Source organism: Falco peregrinus, chromosome 5 (assembly GCF_023634155.1).
Source record: "Falco peregrinus isolate bFalPer1 chromosome 5, bFalPer1.pri, whole genome shotgun sequence".
Lineage (NCBI taxonomy): Eukaryota > Metazoa > Chordata > Aves > Falconiformes > Falconidae > Falco > Falco peregrinus.
Window position 1 is genome coordinate 63757084 of NC_073725.1, and position 18546 is coordinate 63775629.

The following is an 18546-nucleotide window of genomic DNA, read 5'->3' on the forward strand; positions in this document are numbered from 1 at the left end:
GCGTCCTAACGTGCATTTTTGCCTTTAAGTCAGCCAAGGGGGGAAAAAGCCCCACAGAACAACCAGCTTCTTAGGAACCCCGTGGTGGGGCTGGGACCACCAGACAGGTCCCGGCAGGGAGCTTTAGGAGACAAGTGCTGGCAGGGGAGCGAACGCCCATACCCGTTCCATTGCCCCTCCAGGCGCACTCACCCGCATGTCAGATCGCCTGGCTCCGGCAGCATCAGGTTCTTCAGCTGAAGATGCAACGCCCCCCCGCCCCCCCAGCAGTGGGGATTAGTGGGGGACAGCAGGTTGTCTGGGGGACAGAAGGGCTCAGCACTGAGCAGGTGGGCTCCCATTCACCCTAATGACACCCTGGGCTCCAAACCACCCTACCACAGTTTCGGAGCAGATGCTGAGCCAGTGTGGAAGAGCTACAGTTTAGAGCCCTGGCCGAAACACATCGTGAGGCTGTGAACAGAAGGGATTTGCTCTCTGTAGCCCTGTGCCAGCCTGTGCCACCCCACACCACTGCAGCCTGAGCGACCCCAGCCCCTCACCGGCTGTGGGATCCAGCCAGCCACGCGTGCTCCAAGCTGCACCTCAGGCTCCGCTCAGCACCACCTTCTCATCGCTGTCACGACAGCAGCCCAGCCTTAGCCCCTTCTGCGGCCACAAAGGCCAGTAAACAGAGAAAACAGTTCAAAAACTGGGCTGTGATCCACCGTACTCTCTGCATTCCTTAGGAAAAAGGTCTTCGTTTGAGGCAAGAGGAGGAAAAACAAGTCACGGAGGGTGCGGCAGGATGGGACAAGCCGTGCTGAGGACATCAGCAAAGGCACCAAGAACCCCCGGCCCTTCCCACCTGCCCCAAGCAGCAGCAGCACTAAGGGGCCCACCAAGGCAGAGCTCAGCACCGGCCCCCAGCCCCGGAGGTCCCCACCCCCCTGCCCTTCCTTCTTCAGCCGCAGGGAAGGGGGGACCGCGGGCATCACGCATACAGGATGCCCAGGAGGATGCTTCTTGCTTCTTCAGAGGAAAAGGCTCTTACTTGGTGAAGCAGCAGGAGCATTTAGAATGTAATCCAGATTGGATTCCCCGTTTCAGTTTAATCAAAAAGGCAAACTATCCTGGCAGCCTCTGAAGCCCTGTGGGAGAGGACAAAAGATCTGAACAGGCATCTGAATTAAACAATTAACAGCAAAGCCAGTATGGGAATAGAGGAACAGTGGGACCCTGCGCGGTCAGCGCAGCCAGTCCTCTATGACAGCCTGCCCTGCAGAGGACTCCTTTCAAGTGTGGGATTCAACTGGGAACACAAGCCTGAGCAATCACTCAAGCTCACGCAGCAAGGCAGTGGGAAAGTAGGAACCAAACAGAAATAATCCCGTTAGGCCTCAAAACGCTGCTTTAATCGTCCACATTCATTAAGCTTTTAAAATGTGAAACGCCGTTGTCCAAAGCGGCAGATCGCCGAGTGCGCTGTGAAGGGCCTTCGCCCACCTGCGTCGCTCTGGTGTCCCCAGCCAGCCAGTAACCAGCCCCGGCTCCACACCTGCCCCATCGCAGTCAAGATGCAGCCCCAAAACAGACCTGGATCGTATTCAGAACTCCCACCCACACTACACAGGGAGGGGAAAAGGAGACTCCAGACAAACCGGCACAAGCTTTGTACAAAAACCACTTTTTTTTTTTTTATTTCACAAAATTGGGTGGCTGTGTTGCAGGAATAAAACCGGCCCTATACATAGGATCAGATGAAAAAGTCAGCACATGTATTATTTATACAGAAACACAACAGTGTCAAGAATTCAGGTACTCTGTAGGATCATCACTAGTACAGTAAAAAATAGTCTCCATCTGGATCCTTTATATTTGAAGTTGATCACGCTAAAAACAACCTGAGGTTATTCTAAACTGGACTACGGTCTGAACCAGAAAATCCCATGCTCACCCCAAAGACCTGGAGGGAAAGGTAACATTGGGGATGAAATTCCGCTGTGGGAGGTGGAAGGCAGGCAGGCCCTGACCGCTCTCTGCTAGGCACTGTGGGTTCTGAGAGCTTGGCGGTGGGAAGCATCGCTCCTAAGCCCTGGAAGTAACCAGGCTGTGGCAACGGGCTGAGCGCGCAGCGGGTGTGCGGACAGCCCAGAAATGGTCACTGCACCATGCTCATGTGCGCTCAGGACCGGGGAAGTTCAACCATTAACATTGATGAGGCAATCACCTGAGTGCTCTTCAAAGCAATTTTTTTTTATTTTTTTTTTTTTTAAAAAAACCATTTAAGTGGTTCTGTAGTTTCAGGTTATTTGGGAGACCTCTGCCCAGTCAAGCCTTAGCCCACCCCTTGCACTCGGTTGCTGAAGGCCACCCTCTAAATAAACAAGCAGCCTACAGAGCTCTGGCATGGAAACCTGTCAGAGCCTCTTAACGCCAGGAAGAGAGCAGAGAACCCGAACCACAGACAGCAGAGGACTTTCTGCAGTCAGTACCGATGAGCAAACAGCAGTCCTGGCAGCCTGGAGGTGTGTGCCGGCAGCACTGCGCTGCTGGTCCTGCTCAGCGAGCACTCCCGATGTGCCCACTGCAGCCGTGCCCGCCCCTGGCCAAGGCAGCTCCACGAGCGGCGGCGATGGGTGCGCTGTCCCGGGGACATGTACCGCGGCCGCCAACCCCACCTCGGCTGTCTGCAGGAGGTAGTTCTGGCATTCGCATCTCAGCCATCCCAACCCAACCCCGTATGCTAGCACTTCTTCGCTATCTACTTTTTTTTGTTTTGTTCATTTTAAAAAGTAAAAAGTATATGCTCCAAAAAGAGGGACTAAAAATCATGGTTTTATTCCTCAGTTGGCTACTGTACCAAACTACTCGGGGAAGGTTCAACTACCACCTTCAAAGGCAAAAGAAAGGTAAAAACCGGAGCAAGAAAACTCCTACCATTGAGTGGTTTTATTCCAATTGATTCACTCCTGGCTTCATTCGCACTGGATCAACATTTTCTTTAATAAGTTAGCGAGGCAGCCCCAGGACTTGGCTACTGTCCTTAATGATCAGATAATCGGTAATGAACACGGCTGGCAACCCTGCACCTTCTGTGCTACAGCGCACCCTTGGTTTCCTTCTCTGCTCAAACACTGGTTTGACATCCCATCTTGATGCTTTGCTCTACCCGGAGAACCCAAAACATTAAATCACAGGCGGAGTGGGCATGCGCTACATCCTAAAGCTCAGTGAATGCCTCCACCTTAGAAGCATGTGGATTTTTTTTTATTTTTATTTTTTACCCTCCTCAGGAGAACCCAAAGCTCAAAACACCAAGACGAAAGAAACCAGACCCGAGCACGCTCTGGGAGGCAAGCAGACCAAGGCGTAAAGGACTTCCCACCAGCAACATGGAGGCACTACTGGCATCTTTGATCTAAAGCTTTCCCAAAGGAGTGCCAAGTACTGCCAGGTTACGAGCGGTGGGGAGAGGAAGGAAAAAAGATGCTGTGTATATGTGCTTGTATACGTGTATGTATATGCGCACATACATGACTGGGGCAGGCCAACGGGAGGCAAAAACCTCCCAAGGGAACAGAAGGTAACTGAGGAATTCATTTTTGGTCACCACTACGTTGCTGTAGAAGTTCCTTCTTCCTTGACTGCTTAGGGAGTGGCTGAGGCCGGCGGGGCTCCTGCCGGAGGTGGGGTCACCCCTTCCGGGGGCGGAGGTGGCTGTGCAGGAGGGGGATCTGCAAAAAAAACCAGCAGAGAAACAGTGAGCAGGACACTGGCAGGGGCTGAACACAGAAAAGGAACCAGGCGCCAGCTCCCAGATGTCTGTGTGCCACGGGAGACGTGGCTGGGCAAGGAGAGAGCAGCAGGGACTGGCCCCAGAGATGGCCACGAGCGCGGCTCCCCCGTCCCTTAAGCTTCACACGAAGCTCCACTGCGTGTTTTATTGTGCTTTTCCACAGCTGGGTGCTGTGTGGACTCTGAAAGAAGAAGAAAATTCTCATTTTTTTAACAGAAAAGATGACAGGCATGCAGCTCAGTGGCTGGCAAAGTTCACGTGAAGCAACTTTCTGAGCTGGAATTAGCATTTCTCATCTCCCAGCTCTGTGCTTGAGCCTTTAGATTATGGCTCTTTTCAGTTCAAAATAGATGGAACAATAGATTTCACATAAACAGAGCCTGCACTTAAGCTCTGAACAGCGTATGTAGGTTAAAGCAGAGGAATCTACAGATGCAGCAAGTAGTAGGAGGAAAGAAACGAAGGATACAAAAGGCGGGCTTTCGTGCACAGAGAGGAGATGCTAATGGAACATGACTGACTTGTTTAGTAGGGGAGAAAAGAAAAGAAATTAAGATAAGGGAAGACAGCAAGCAGGAATACAACCTGACATAAGATATTCCCAGAGGCAGAGACTCAGGAAAAGAGAAGGAAAGCTTAGTAAAGCTAGAACACCAAAAGAATAAGGAGCAAACGTGTGAACAAGAATAGCATTGGAATGGAGTATTTCGTGCTTGTGCTGGTTCACACCAGTGAGTCAGTGCTCCTCAGCCACTCGCTTCAGCTGAAGCCAAAATGGGATAGCTTTTCCAAATTCTTTTTTGGGAGAGGTACTACAAGCGATTACAATTCCTGCCTGTCTGGTCACAGTTACGCTGCACAACGTTTCTGGGGTTACAGCTGCTGTGCTGAAGCAGACCAGCAGCTTGTCTCAGGCTGCAAATAACAGACAGTTTTTTCGAGGCAGATTTTCGGCAGAGCAGCCCACACCAGCCACGCCAGCTCCTCCTCTGCTTTCTGGGCTCGGCCACACTCTCACGCTCATTCAAGTATCACCCACACAGTGGCTACTGACTTCAGCTGCTTTTTTTTTGGCTGGCATAAATCAACTTCATTTTCGGAGGTGTACATATTTATGCCATCTAAGGAATGTTCCCAATATACCTTTTGCTTCTTCCTAATTAGAACTTCCTCTCCCTAATTTCACAGCGCTAAGTTTTCTGTACAGTAGTGTTGAACTGAACTACATTCTGACCTCCACTATTTCATGATTTAGATATAGTTAATTCCTGAGCCTCTACTGTGCATTCATTCTTCCAGACTAAGTCAGGAGAGGTTTTTGATGATGACCACAGAGCCTCAGTGTCATTAGAGAGAAAGTAAGAGATGTTATGAATAAAATAAAGGACAATGAGTATGTTTGGATGCCTAGAGGGGAGACAAGCACTTAAAGCTTCAAGCACACCTCTGGCACCAGCCTTTGACAGCCACCGTGCACAGATCCTATTATTCCTGCAGCAGATAAAAGAGGTTTCAACTGTAAAAACTTTTCCAGCAACAAGGTGAATGACAGAAAAGCCACACCAGGTATACTCAGAAAGGTTTCCTGCAGGAGATCCACTTACACATGCCATTTGGAGCTGCTAGAGGAACGCGAGGTCCAATTAGATTTCCCGACATCGGTGACATGCCAGGTGGGGGGGGCCCGGCGCCGGCTGGGTGGATGTTGGCTGACACACTCGGCATCATCCGGCCCGGCATGGGCTGTCCAGGCATCATTGAACCAGGCCCCGGCATCTGACCTGCAAGAGCAGCCAGGAAACAGGACCGTGAGACATGTGAAACACAGAGGTGATCTGAAGAGCAAACCAGAGCCCAGTTGTTCCCTGAGCAGCGAGGGGAAGGAAAAAAAAGAAAACAAGCCTTGTGCATGAGAGCTGGCTCTGTACTTGCCCCGAACCCCAAAGGAAATGCCGTTTCATCCCCCCAAGCCAACCCCCTCCCTCAGAAGGGCCACAGGGCGCTGAGCTCTCATGAACGTCGGCACGAGCAGTGAGCGGAGGGGAGCAGCGAGCAGAGGGGAGCACTCACAGCCAAACCCCAGCGTTTCAGGGGAACCCCTACGAAAAGGGCATTCAACAGCAACAGGAGTGAAGGCAGGGGACACAAACTGCACTACAGCAACAAGGCATCAAAATAAGGGCACTTGATGAAAAAGAGCAGCCGCAAAGCCTGACGGATTAAATTAATGGGAGAACTGGAATCATACAGTTAAGAATTCGATGTACAGAAGTTTCTACTCTTAAACCCTGTGTTCTGATGTGAGGGAGGGTTCCAACGAGCCTTCCTGACAGAGCAGCTCTGTAGGAGACCGTTATGTTCCAGCTGCATAAAGGAACTGTCAGAATCACCCAGCTTTGGACACCTACAACTTGCTGATTGATGCTTTAAAACCTCATCTGAAGACATTATTTTACATAATCCAATTACATTTACTTTTACACACTTACATAAAGTTACACTATTTCAGTTAGAAAAGCAGCTATTAGCCACAGATTGTAAAGGCTCCCTTCAGAAGAGCTCATTCCACCCCAAACCTCAGGCAATTATGTGAAATAAAGTGCAACGACAGAACCCTTGAACAAAAGAAAAAAAAAAAAAAAAGGCTCAATGTACATGAAAAGCATCACAGCCACACCAGCTGTTAAAAGCCAAGGAAGTGGGAGCGCTGGATTTGGGACCAAGGCAACACTTTAGCATAAACACTATTAACTCTTACTTATGTTCAGCTTCCAAACAAGAGCTTTGATTAGTATTTTATTGCTATCTGTTACTTCCATTTTCTAGGATGTCAGGAAATTGCACCAGCTCACAAGCTCTTGCCTGAAACAGGTGGGTTGCAGATCCTGGCGAGCATCCTCCAGCTGGAGGGAGGACCGTGTGGCTCCACCAGCAACTCTGCACAGCCCCAGCCGCCAGGAGACAAAGCAGCCTAAGACAGAGCTTGGCCGAAGAGGAAACACTGGGCTGCTCTACGCCTGAATGCTTGGGAATTTATGACCTAGACTAGTAATAATCTGCATTTTAAAATAACCCTGGTGATGAAAAGCAAACCCTGCTCTTTGGGAAACCGTCACTACTTTAGTGCCTGCACAGACACCTCTGCCTGAGGGCCACGTCCCACCTTCTCACAGAGGTGAAGTCCACCAGCCATTCCAAATCCTTCTCCATCCTTGCCCTGAAGACAGCTCCCTAGCCACTGAAGAGCGCTCCAAGCGTGCAGGAATACCTACCCAACAACAGCCCAAAAAGCAAAAATGCAACAGAGATGAACTCGCTCCCCTTCCTTGGTGGCTGGTGCCTTTGCTAACCCAGCAGGTCTGCCCTGCCCTGCCACAGCCCTCCAGAAGATGCACATCTCTGATACAGAAAGCACTTGGCAGATGGTCCCTGCCTGCAGCTCCATGGCACTTTAAACCGATAACCTGCTCTTTGAGAAAGACAGGCTATCCTTGCCAAAGGGCAGGGCAGGATGACAGCGTAAACAAGTACTTGCTTCAAAACTGGAGCCACGAGAAGTCCCAGTGCAAAAGAATCTAACCCACCACAGCACAGTGGCTTCATATGGTCCTGGAGATCTGTGGCAGAGGTGCTGATCCACCTTAAATTCACAGGGACTCCGAAGCACCAAACTGTGAGAAGGCAGAGCCCCGTGTGCTGGCCGGGCTGCCTGGCCACAGCAGCAAGGCCAGCACCACCAAAGCATCAGGTAGGAAGCTCTACCGAAACCATCAGATTTCTCAAACGTTTACAGAAGAGCTCTGAAAATTTATGCCTGGCCACACTCCATTGCTGATCAGTGGCCTGCAGTGCACATCACGGCATTTCCATCACTATACATTAAAGAGCAGCAGCAGCAGCCAAGCAGAAAAGCTGTGTACATTGGAGCCTGTAATCCCCTCCTTTGTCCCCACTATTAGCAAAATATTTTCTGCTTTGGTGATGGTGAATTGGTGGTTTTGAAGAAGCCCCTTGGAATCCTCATGCCTCCAGCCAACAGCCTAAAGAAGAAAAGGTGGGACAGTTCCTAAAATGACATGGCCTGCCTTTGTGGGTAACTCAAGGTGACCAAGCCCCATACACAGGAGCTCCAGTGGCTGGTTTCCCTTTTGCAGACAAGTTGTGTGGGACATTCCTCACCGTGGCCCATTCCCCTCGCCCTCAGCAGCAGCAGGCTGTACGAGGACAGAAGCGTTATCGCCGTCACAGAAGAATCTGGGTTGGAAAGGACCTTGGGAGGTCTCTGGTCCAACCTCCTCTCATAGCAGGGTCAGCTCTGAGGTCAGACCAGGTTGCTCAGGGCTTTGTCAGGACCCAACTGATACCTAAAAGCACCAGGAATGGAGCTCAAACCACCTCTCTGTATGTGTTCCAGTGCTTAATCTCCTTATATCCAGTTGAAACTGGATAGTGAACAGTGTTCCAGCTTGTGTCTCTTACTCCCACCACAAACCCCTAAAGGCCTGTCTGTCTCCTTGACAAACCCTCCTCACAGGTAGTAGAAGGGCTACCTTAAGGGTAGGTCCCTCCAAAGCCCTCCCCTCCCCAGGCTGAACCAGCCCAGTCCCCCCAGCCCCTCCGAGGGGAAAGTGCCCTTGGACCATCTTTGGTGGACCTCTGCTGAACTCACTCCAGTTTAATCCATGCCTTTCTTATACTGGGGGGCCCAATCCTCCAGATGTGCTCTACCAGCTGCCGAGCAGTGGGAGGATAATCATCCCCCCGGTCTGCTGCCTGCCCTCCGGGGATGCTGCTGGTCCCTGCCAGCTCATGCTCAGCCCGCCGCCCACCAGGACCCCCGGGGATGCTGCTCGGGGTTAGTCCTCCCAGCTGCGGGACTCAGCATCTGTCCTGGCTGAATTTCACTTGGCTTCTGTCAGCCCGTCCCTCCAGCACATCCACAGATAATACGCAGATAACCGAAGATTTAAGCAGACACGGCATGAATTTACTGCTGCCAGCATCTGCGCATCTGTTTTGGTCCAGCTCACTCCGAGATGAGGACTGGGCAGAAAGGGCATGGCAGGCAACATGAACACACTGTCACTGAAAGCAACAGCCAGGCACTGGCTGAGACTTAAAGACACGGTAATCTATTAGTATTAGAAGTGGGTTAAGAGCTACAGGACCAGCGCCGCTGACAGACAAACGCCGCTGGGTTTGCGAACAGCCCAGCCGCTGCCCGCCTGCAGACCCTTTGCAGTCGGTTCTGCGCTAGTGCTGAGCTTCTGGGAAACTTCACCCTGCAGCTTCAAACACACGCGCGGCAGACAGACAAGCAAACAGCTCCCCTCATGCTGCAAGGCTGCCTACGTGCAAGGACCCAGCTGGGGGCACATACAAGCCCAGCCCAAACAGATGAGCTCTGGAGCACAGCCTGTCTGGATACGTGGCCGCAAAGGGCAGCTGGTCAAGCTCCAGAAGTCAGGATTTTCCCCAACGTGCATGAGGCAGATGTGGGAACTTCTGACACACCCGATGCTATGTGATGACCGGCAGCACTACAGTCACAGCATATGAAACAGCAGCCTGGATTTCAGTTGCTGGAAGTTCTGGGTGAAATATTAAAAACAAAATGTGTGAAGAAAAAAAAAAAATCCCATATCAGTAGTAATCTCAATTCCTACAGAAGGGGGCTGATCTGGCCACTTCAGTGCTGATGCCCTGTTCTCTTCACCTGTGAAATGTCCCGACGACTTCAACTCAAAGTAGTTACTTTCCAGGAAAATTTTCTATTCTTCTGCTCCATTTACCTGTGCAAGTAGTCCTCCAAGAGCAGCTTCTATCTTCAGCAGCTGCTTTTGCAAATATAAGCCTATTCCTGTGAGCCCAGAGCAGAGAACCACTGCAGGCTGGTCTCGCTTCATAGGCAACGAGGGAATTCGAGCATCTGCCTCACCATGCTGACAGGCTGCATAATCCTGGTCAGTTTAAAGCCCTCCAGTGGACTCAAAATAATATTTAATGGAGAAATGGACTCAGCCTAGAGACTTCGGCATACAACTACTGCCCGTCAAGGTACCTGGGAGAAGGTCTGTATGGTGGAAAGAAGCAGACAGCCTATTACATAGGAAGTATGGGAAAAGCAAGTAGGAAGCCTGTATCTAGTATCTATTTGAATCCAGGATTAAAGGTGGCCACCGCAACGCCTACGCTGCCAGTAGTTCCACCGTGGAACTGGCTAACATCAACTTGCAGAGGGCAGGTCGGTGCCTACGGACACACCAGTTCAAAGCAGCCCCCCCCCCCAGGCACTGAGTGTCGACACGCCTGAGGTGTGTGGCTGGGGAAGGCTCGATCTGCTTCACCCCGTTTCTTATGGTCTTCATGAAGCATTTGCTGTCAGACCAGAGCCAGGATGTGAGCCACTGGGCTGACCCAGCGCACACACTCAGAACCTACTTGCAAAAAGGCAGGTTTGCCAGAGAACAGAGCAATGGAGCTGGCATACCTGGCTTTAACGCTGGAAACTGTGTCTGGATCTAGACTAGCTCACACAAGCAAGATGAGCACTCATTCCTCCTCTGCCCTATCCTCATCCTCGTCCCACGCTTTGACTCCAGTGTTGTACTCTGAAAGGGCACCGCACAAGAACAGTGGCCACTTGGTAAGTCAAGACAACATTACGATGCTCTGAAGAACCCTGGCTTGAGCAGATCTTTCATTTTAATGAACTCCTCCATTTCCAGCCCCCCCCAAAAGGACCAGTTGCAGCTACCGGCACGCAGAGGCAAAGGCAGACCAGCAGAAGCAGGTACAGGGCAACCCAAAGTGCTGGGGGCAGAAGGGCAGCGGGGGCTGAATCTTGCCAGAACCAGAAACTGGGGATAAAATACGTCCCAAAGATGCAGAGGGCTTTGTAGCCAAAGATGATATTCACAGCTATGAGGGATGTTATTTACTGGCAAAATTAAGGTTGATTGGGGAATAAAAAGTGTAAAAACTGGAACACCACAGCTGTGTTTCAGAATACCAGAAAAGCTGAGAACGGAGAAATTCCCAGGCTGGGAGCTGCCACTTGACAGGAGCCTCAACCTCTCCAAGTATAATTTGGCCATCCTCCTTCCAACACCACATGCCTACAAGAGTCTTGCTGCACTAATGAAGTGATTAATATTAAAAAAAAAACTCTTCTGAAATACCTAAAGCTGGGTCAGACTTACTACAGCCTGGGTGGCTTCACATGAGGTCCTAAGATCTGGCACTGGGCAAGCATTCTGTCACACCTGCAGTGACGCAAAGATTCAAGGACTGTGTTTTATATTCCAGTCAACCACAGTCAAGCTAAAACCACCACGAAACAGAAATTAGATGAACTTCAAAAAAATTTGTTTTATGATAAATTCAAAGCATGTCATGACTCTGGACCTCATAAGAGCGCTCGCTGGGAAGCACCCTCCCACACGGAGTGGGCTGGCTGCAGAGCTTTTTTTTTCTCTCTTAAATCTTGGAGATTGAAAAAGAGGCGGCACTGCAGTTTTTCTGAAGACACCCGTAAGCCAAGAAGCTCCTCTGTGTTTGTGTGCAGGGCTGCCTGCCCATTTTTTGCCTTCCTGGCCCGGTATGCAACTATTTTACCTTAAAGCTAGCTTCGAGTACTTGCAGAGGAACAATCCTATCACCTCTCTATATACCAGAACTCCAAAATGCTGAAGCAGAGCAGTAATCGAGCACTACCCAAACTGGGATTAAGCAAGGGGAAATGACTACCACCACTATGGCAAAAAGCAAGTCTTATTTCTATAGGGACTGTGCAGGTTTTTTTCTCATTTTACAAGAGATACCGCTTCAAGACAGCGGCTCAAGCATAAAATGTGGAAGAGTGACCTACATAAGGGGGAGAGCTTAAAAAACAACAGACGCAGGAAGAGATAAAGCCAAAAGGTTCAATAAAATGAGATTTAGCAGACTAAAAAAATCCTTTACACACTAGAGATGTAGACATTTCCTCATGTGCGCTCTGAAGCATCCCACTATTAGCAAAACTGCCAATTGCAGATTCACATTACAGGGAAAAGGCTCAGGAATGTTTTTTAAAGGATCTTCAAGGTATTTATTTCTATTAAATAAGCCTCTACCTCTATTAAATCTGCTGCTTGAGGGGCACTGGAGTGGTAAAACAGTTTTAGTATTTTTGTTTCACTATAGCAGCTGACGGGGCATGATGCACAGAGCTTGGAGCCGATTCCAACCCTCCTGCACACCTCTCCCTATTCACCGTTCAGAGAGGAGCTGCAAACGCAGCCGGTGCTACGTGACGGGAGCCTCTCCTTCGGCCAGGATTTCAGACAGGAGCAAAGCAGGCTGCATGCCGACGTTCCTCTGGCATCTGCAGGGGATGTGCCTTGCTGAAATCTCACTCTTCTACTACTGCATTCATTGTTTCACCATCCTGATAGGGGAACAAGCGGAGTTCCAGGGAATGCCTGCTAGCTTCACTGCAGAGCAGCTCCGCAGCACTGCAAGGTGTGCTCCTTCCCACTGGGAACGGTTTTTGGAAGACCTGGAAATCTGCACTGCTAGCCCCCCTCCCAGCCACAGCCCTCCCTTCGGCACGTCCTCCCCCAACACGCGCTGCAGCAGACAGTCCCTCAGCCAAGAACTGTGAATAATTAACCACAATAACTCATTTAGCATTGCATCTTGGGGGAGAGGCAGAATTTCCACCTCGCTGACAGACCCCGCCGTGGCTCTGTCACTCCCCTCCTGTGTGGCTCACTGGGCGACGACAGCCGAGGCACCGGCATGCCGAAGTCTGACACCTCCGACCGCGCTGGGCTCTCTCCCATAGCCCCCCAAACACTGCCCAGCTGAGGGCTCACCATCATTTTCACACAACAAAACATGTACAATGGAAGATAACTTTGTCAAGAAGCTGCTTAGTGTCTCACACCAGCAAGGACAACCGTTCTGCAGGGCAGCACCACCGGTAACCTCCAAATATTAATGTATCTTCAATAATAAATTTTTGTCAGGAGTTGGGAGCTGCTCAGACCTACCGGAGAAGCTCTGCAGATGTTAAGACAACAGCACAGTGCAAGTCACTAAAATATCATCCAGCACTCTCAGTGGAACTGCTGTCCTGTGGCTGACTCTTATTTATTATTCCAGCCCATAATGCCTCTTGCCTGGCTGGGTTTTCATGCAGTCAAGAATATACCACAAAGCACCCAACGCGGATTTAATGTTTCTGTATTACCAACCACTGTAACACCTTGCAAACCCCACAACCACGCACGTATGACAGCGCTGTGGATGAACACTGCAAACCCATTTACCGCCCATGTGTCTCTGCTGTCCTGTCATCCCACTGCTCCCTGCATGTCTCCTGCCAGCAAGCTCATTACGTATGATGGATAAAAAGAAAGCACTGACAGTTCTTAGGAAATATTTACTAAAAAGGAAGCAAACTCAAAATCCTTATGTGTACCAAAAAAATTCTGGAACTGCAGACAGTCCAATAGGAAAGTAAATCGCATCCGGTAGGCTCAGTTTAAACCCAGAAGTTTTAAATAATGAAATGCACAACACTTACTGGAAAAAATGCAAGCTCCAAATCACTCACAAAGCCATTCTTTTGACTATTTCAACCATTGTCAGAAAATTATGCAAAGTATATTTGGGGAAAAATGAGTTATTGAAGTTACTCAACCAGCTGTAGTGCAAGGTGCGTCCTTACCTCCTCATTCCATTTCTGCTTTGGGTCAGAAGTTATTTACTAGTTGAAAATCCCCCCTGAAGGGAAAAGTTAATGACAGCTATTAATACCTATCTATCACTCTTCCTCCAAGAATTTAAAGTTTCTTGTATTACACACCAGAAGCACAAGGCACTTATTTCACAGATAACCTGAACAGTGCCCAAAGAGAAATCAATAATGTGCTTCCAATGATACAACCAGCAGCAAGGCTGGTAACACATGAAGAAATTGGGATTTTTTTTTTTTCCCCCTGTTGTAATTACAAGGTACAGTTTTTCACACTGAAACTGGAACCCAGTTTTATTTTTCTGTTTTGAAAGTCTTCCCTCCAGAGAAAAGGAGAGAATAAAATAAGCTCAGTCAAAAAAAGTGAAAGCAAAAATGTGTGAGAGGACCTAGCAACGGGACTCGTCTGAAATCAGTGCTGGTGTCTCAGAATGTCAACACACTTCTGGTCAAGGGGGCTGAGCAGAGCCTCATCACACCCAGGTCCCAGAGGACCACCTGAAGGCAGCCGGATGCAGAGCGCAGGCTTGCACTGCAGGAGGCATCAAGTGAAACCCCACGTTGTGGCAAACTGGTAACAGAGCCCTACTTCAAGCTCAAAGCTTTAACCACCAATCCACGTCGCCTGCTACGACTGGCAAAATGACCACTAACTCAGACCCAGAAAGAAAAACCCTGGGAGAAGCAGCAAAAGCTTCTACCGTGCCTCCCTGGCTATGCGTTGCACGCTGTCCACTGGAAAATGTTTGCTTTCTGTGGAATCTGCCCACCACTCCCCTCTCTGGAGGGGCTCTCCTGGCTCCTCTCCCACCGAACCTGCCCGGGGGCGCTGGCCTCTGGGCTGATTTTGGCTCTTCAGTGTGTCCCAAGGAATTCTGCAGCCCAGCAGAACCGGGCACGGCCATGCCCGTGAGAAGTGGCTCACTGCTGGAGACGTTCCCCACCTGTGTCCAGAGACCGACGGCCAAGCTAAACAAAGCTCTTCTGGAAAAAAGCTTCACTGTTAACTTCTAGCTAAGAGATGTGGCTTAACTGCTTCTGCCTCTGAATCCAGAAAGGCTGTAAGCAGGATTTATTTTTTCCTCCCCTTCCATTTATAAATGTCTTTTCAGATCTTTTCATCACTGTGCTTCCTACCATCTCTTCAGCTTTTGCCAATCACTTTAAAGACATCCAGCTTAGCATGTTGTTCACGGTCTACTGAACCAACAGTTACACTTTTAGTCACTATTAAGGTCAGAAATATGTTTGAAAACCTCAGTGAGGACCAAGGTAAAGCCTGGAGTTAAAGCCACACAGCGGAACAGGCAATGGTGTCACGTGTTTCCCCCTGCAGCCTCTGGAAGGCTGCCCACCTGCCCACCGGTGCCCGTCACCACAAGCTGTGTGGGGACCTGTCTCTAACACCACCTGAACGGGTCAGTTCTTCCCGCAGAGCTGCTGGACAGACCAGCAGGCAGCACCTGTCTCAGTCTCCAATAACATCTTTATACCCGAATGAAGAATAACCCCGTGGCATTCATCACTGAGGTTCCTCAGAACCGGCAGGTTGTTAGGGGAGAGAAGCTGGGAAGTCCTCCTTACAGCCGCATGCCAGGCTCTGCACTGGGAAGCTGTACGCCAACAGCTCTGAAGCCAGAGATTCATCGACAGGACTAAGATGGGCAAAAAAAGACCTTTCAGATTTTTTCTGCAAGTGTATCTCATCCTTCCCTAGCAGGAAGAACTTCATTACCTCCCTCATCCAAGGTTCAGCATCTCCACCAAGAGTGCAGGAGACTGATGGGCAGGCACGCAGTCAGGGAATTAACAGATTTGTGTTTTGTTTGTGGTTTGTTTCAAAGGATCCCAAATTAGCACCTGAGCAGGAAAAACTGCTGCTCATCTAATGTTTGTACAGGTCTGTCGTGAAAGTATTGGACTATTAAAGCTCCAAGATTCACAAGTCCAATAAATACACCACAATTGCCCTAAAAATGTGAAAGTCAAGGAAATACATAGAATACAATAGAAGTTCTGTAGTACTTACCACAGATTCAACGTGACCAATGTGATGCAATAAGGGATTATCTTTTAAACTTATATAATACATGGTGTGTGAGCGTACACAAAATGCAACTGCTGAGAGTTTCAGCACGTCAGGAAGATTTCTGGAGACTGCTGCATGCAACAGAGGGTATTTCCAGCAGAGATTCCCTCTGTGATGATGTCCTGATTTGTCAAGGAAAGTCAAACTCCAGACATCTTAGAACTACCTAAACAGAGCCAGTTTGTGAGTGACTCTCTGTGCGGACTGAAGGGTCCCTAAGTGACTGTTTACACCCCCCCAGGGCTGGCTCTGAGTTCAAGTGCTGAACTCACTCGAGGAAACTGGGCTTTTCCATTTTCTCCCCTGCCCTGAAGTTGCACAAACTCCACTGTGAAGCTGAAGGGCTCTGGCACTTGCGGACTTCCCAAGCATTCCTAACCAACTTCCACCAAAATGCCTGAGGAAGAGAGGCTGTTCTGCTTTCTAAGCAAGATCCATTGGGATGTGGCAGACAGACTCTCTTCATATTTCAAAATATCTTCGTGTTTGAGGGGGTTTGCCTTCAGACTCTCCAAGGACCTCTGAATTCTCACCTTCACAAAAATACCAAACTGGCAAACTGCCAGGCTGGGTGAAAGGCACGGCCCCAGCCCCGTACCTGCAGGGCACAGCACAGCACCAGGTGCCTCCCTGCCGCTGGAGCCTGCATGCTGTGCCTCATCCATCAGCTTGCTGCTTTCTAACAGGAGGGGTGGTGGCGGTGGAAAAAAAAAAATCAACCTATCAACTAACTTTAATCAAATTTGAAAGAGACGTACTAATTAACACATACCACACTCCCCACAATACACACTGAAAGGGATCACTGGGGATATAGAGGGCCTGGATGATTACGATGGGGCTGAAGTAATAAGGTATTATGTGAACCAAGGATGTGAATATATTAGAAATCAAGTTTTATTAGTCCCCTAGTGAATACAACAATGCATCTAATCTAGTTACATTTTCAGTCTCAAAAGCAGCTTGTAAGTAAGAGCTAGTCTAATGATATGCAACAATTCCCTTCTTTAATCTGTTTTCAATTTGCTATTTTTCCATTTCACAGAATTTTTCTTCATTCTACAGCTAAGTGAATAGACCTAAGTTGTCAATACAGCATACAACAGACAAATCTAGCTGTGGTATTATTTGAATCTAAAAAAAATAGACCATATTTTATCACACTCCCAATTCAATTTCAGCAAAAGGCAAACCAGCTCCCAAAACAATGTCAGCATTTTTTTTCCCCAGAAGTGCACAATGAAGCCATGAACTCACTGACTCTGGTCCCTTAAAAAGATAGTTACCTTAAGCACCTAGACAACGAACTCTTACTTTCCTGTCCAATTAGCATTACTCCACATCTGTTGATTGAATCAAGTTTTATTATGGCGGAGATTCACGAAGTTCGATTAGATGACTCACATTTTCATGCTCATCTGCAAGTCCTGCTCATCTATTATTCACTTGATTCTTTCCCAAACCATACACCTAACACAGGTCCTTTCCCAAGATGAGCACCCAACCGCCTGCATGCTTCCTGTTACCAACTCCTATTTTTTGATTACAACACTCCAAACCTCTTGGCTTCTTCAGCAGCAGCCTATGCATAATCTTCCAAGATATTTTCAGCTAATAAACGATCGGGTCGTCTTTTAGGTAAGATTTTGGTCAAACAGCTGAAAATTGGCAAAAGCTATTCTCCTTCGCTGTGCTCTAGCCCTACCATCAGGTTACTACATCCTAGGTGGTCTATTCTAGTTCGAATTATCATTTCAACAACATTAGCAAGTACAGGAAAGCTGCCAATTCTAACTCCCATAAACAGCTTCACAGCAAAAATGCAGGATTTCGTAGTCCCGATCCCTTTTAACAGTACAATAGCTTAAAGGTGAGACTGCAACTACCTGTTAGCAACTTAGTTACTTAACAGTAGGGCTGTTAGTTTTGCCATTAAGCACAAAGAGTTGTTTTGAGTAAATGGCAGGAATATTTTTTATGCCCAGTGGATGCTGTTCCTCCTCCTCAGGCAAGGCACAGTCACATCATCACCTAATTTCTCCGCTCTTTGGTATTAGGAGTATCTCCACCCTTGGAGATATGCAAACCTCCAAGGACAAGTCCCTTGCAATCTGATGCAACTGGCCTTGCTCTGAGCCCCAGGCTGGACTGGAGACTTTCAGGTGACTCTCCTGACCAACATGGTGCTGCCACTCTCATCGGGCATCAAGCGCTACCAAAGGGTAGAAGGCAGGAACGGACTGGAATCAGGTGTCCTGCCAAAAGGAAACTGCTTAAGGAGCTTCCTCCCTCTGCTTCTTGGTCCAGTCCCCTCCCCCAAGTTATTTTTTTACACTGCTAGGTGTGTCATGAACTAGAAAATCTGAGGGAACGATTGCTTTTGAAGGAGCACCACTGCTCAGATCACTTCACGTAAAAAAAAGTCCAAGGAAATAAAAAAAAAAGCTAAAACCATCTGAAAGTGATACTCAGGGGCAGCTTGGGTTTCTTTGTTTTGGTTTTGTTTTTTTCTTTTTAATTTAGAGCTTGACTGTCTCCAGGGATGGAGACTCCACAGCCTTGCTGTGCAATCTGCTCCATGGTTTGACGACCCTCACAAGAAAAAAAGTATTTTCCTGTGTCTGGGTGGAATTTCATGTATTTCAGTTTGTGCCCATTGCCTCTTGCCCTTTCACTGAGAAGAGTCTGGTGCTCCCTTTCACTCCCTCCTTTTGGGTAATTCATACCTCCTCCCCAAAGTCCATCCACACATCTGGTACAGGGGCAAAAGCTACAAAACCAAGCTGCAGTGCAAGCAGAGCTCTTCCTTCTAGCAAACCGCGTTTTATTACAAGCAGCACCATTGTAAGACACTACGTAACACAGACCACCCGTTACACCTCCTCCAATCCTACCCAGCAGTACCTCTTCCTCCCATTTTACTCTGTCACAAAC

At 48.8% G+C, this 18546-nt stretch overlaps 1 protein-coding gene across 1 annotated transcript in view; it reads right to left on the reverse strand.

Annotated features, from left to right (window-relative positions):
- Nucleotides 1-1645: 1645 nt before the first annotated feature.
- Nucleotides 1646-18546, reverse strand: part of SMARCC1 (SWI/SNF related, matrix associated, actin dependent regulator of chromatin subfamily c member 1) — a 90698-nt gene continuing 73797 nt past the window's right edge. The window contains exons 27-28 of the mRNA XM_055803680.1: nucleotides 5383-5559; nucleotides 1646-3716 (exon numbers count right to left, since the gene is read on the reverse strand). Of these exons, the coding sequence (XP_055659655.1) occupies nucleotides 3631-3716; nucleotides 5383-5559 (263 nt within the window). The 3' untranslated portion in view covers nucleotides 1646-3630. The remainder of the gene's footprint in view (nucleotides 3717-5382; nucleotides 5560-18546) is intronic.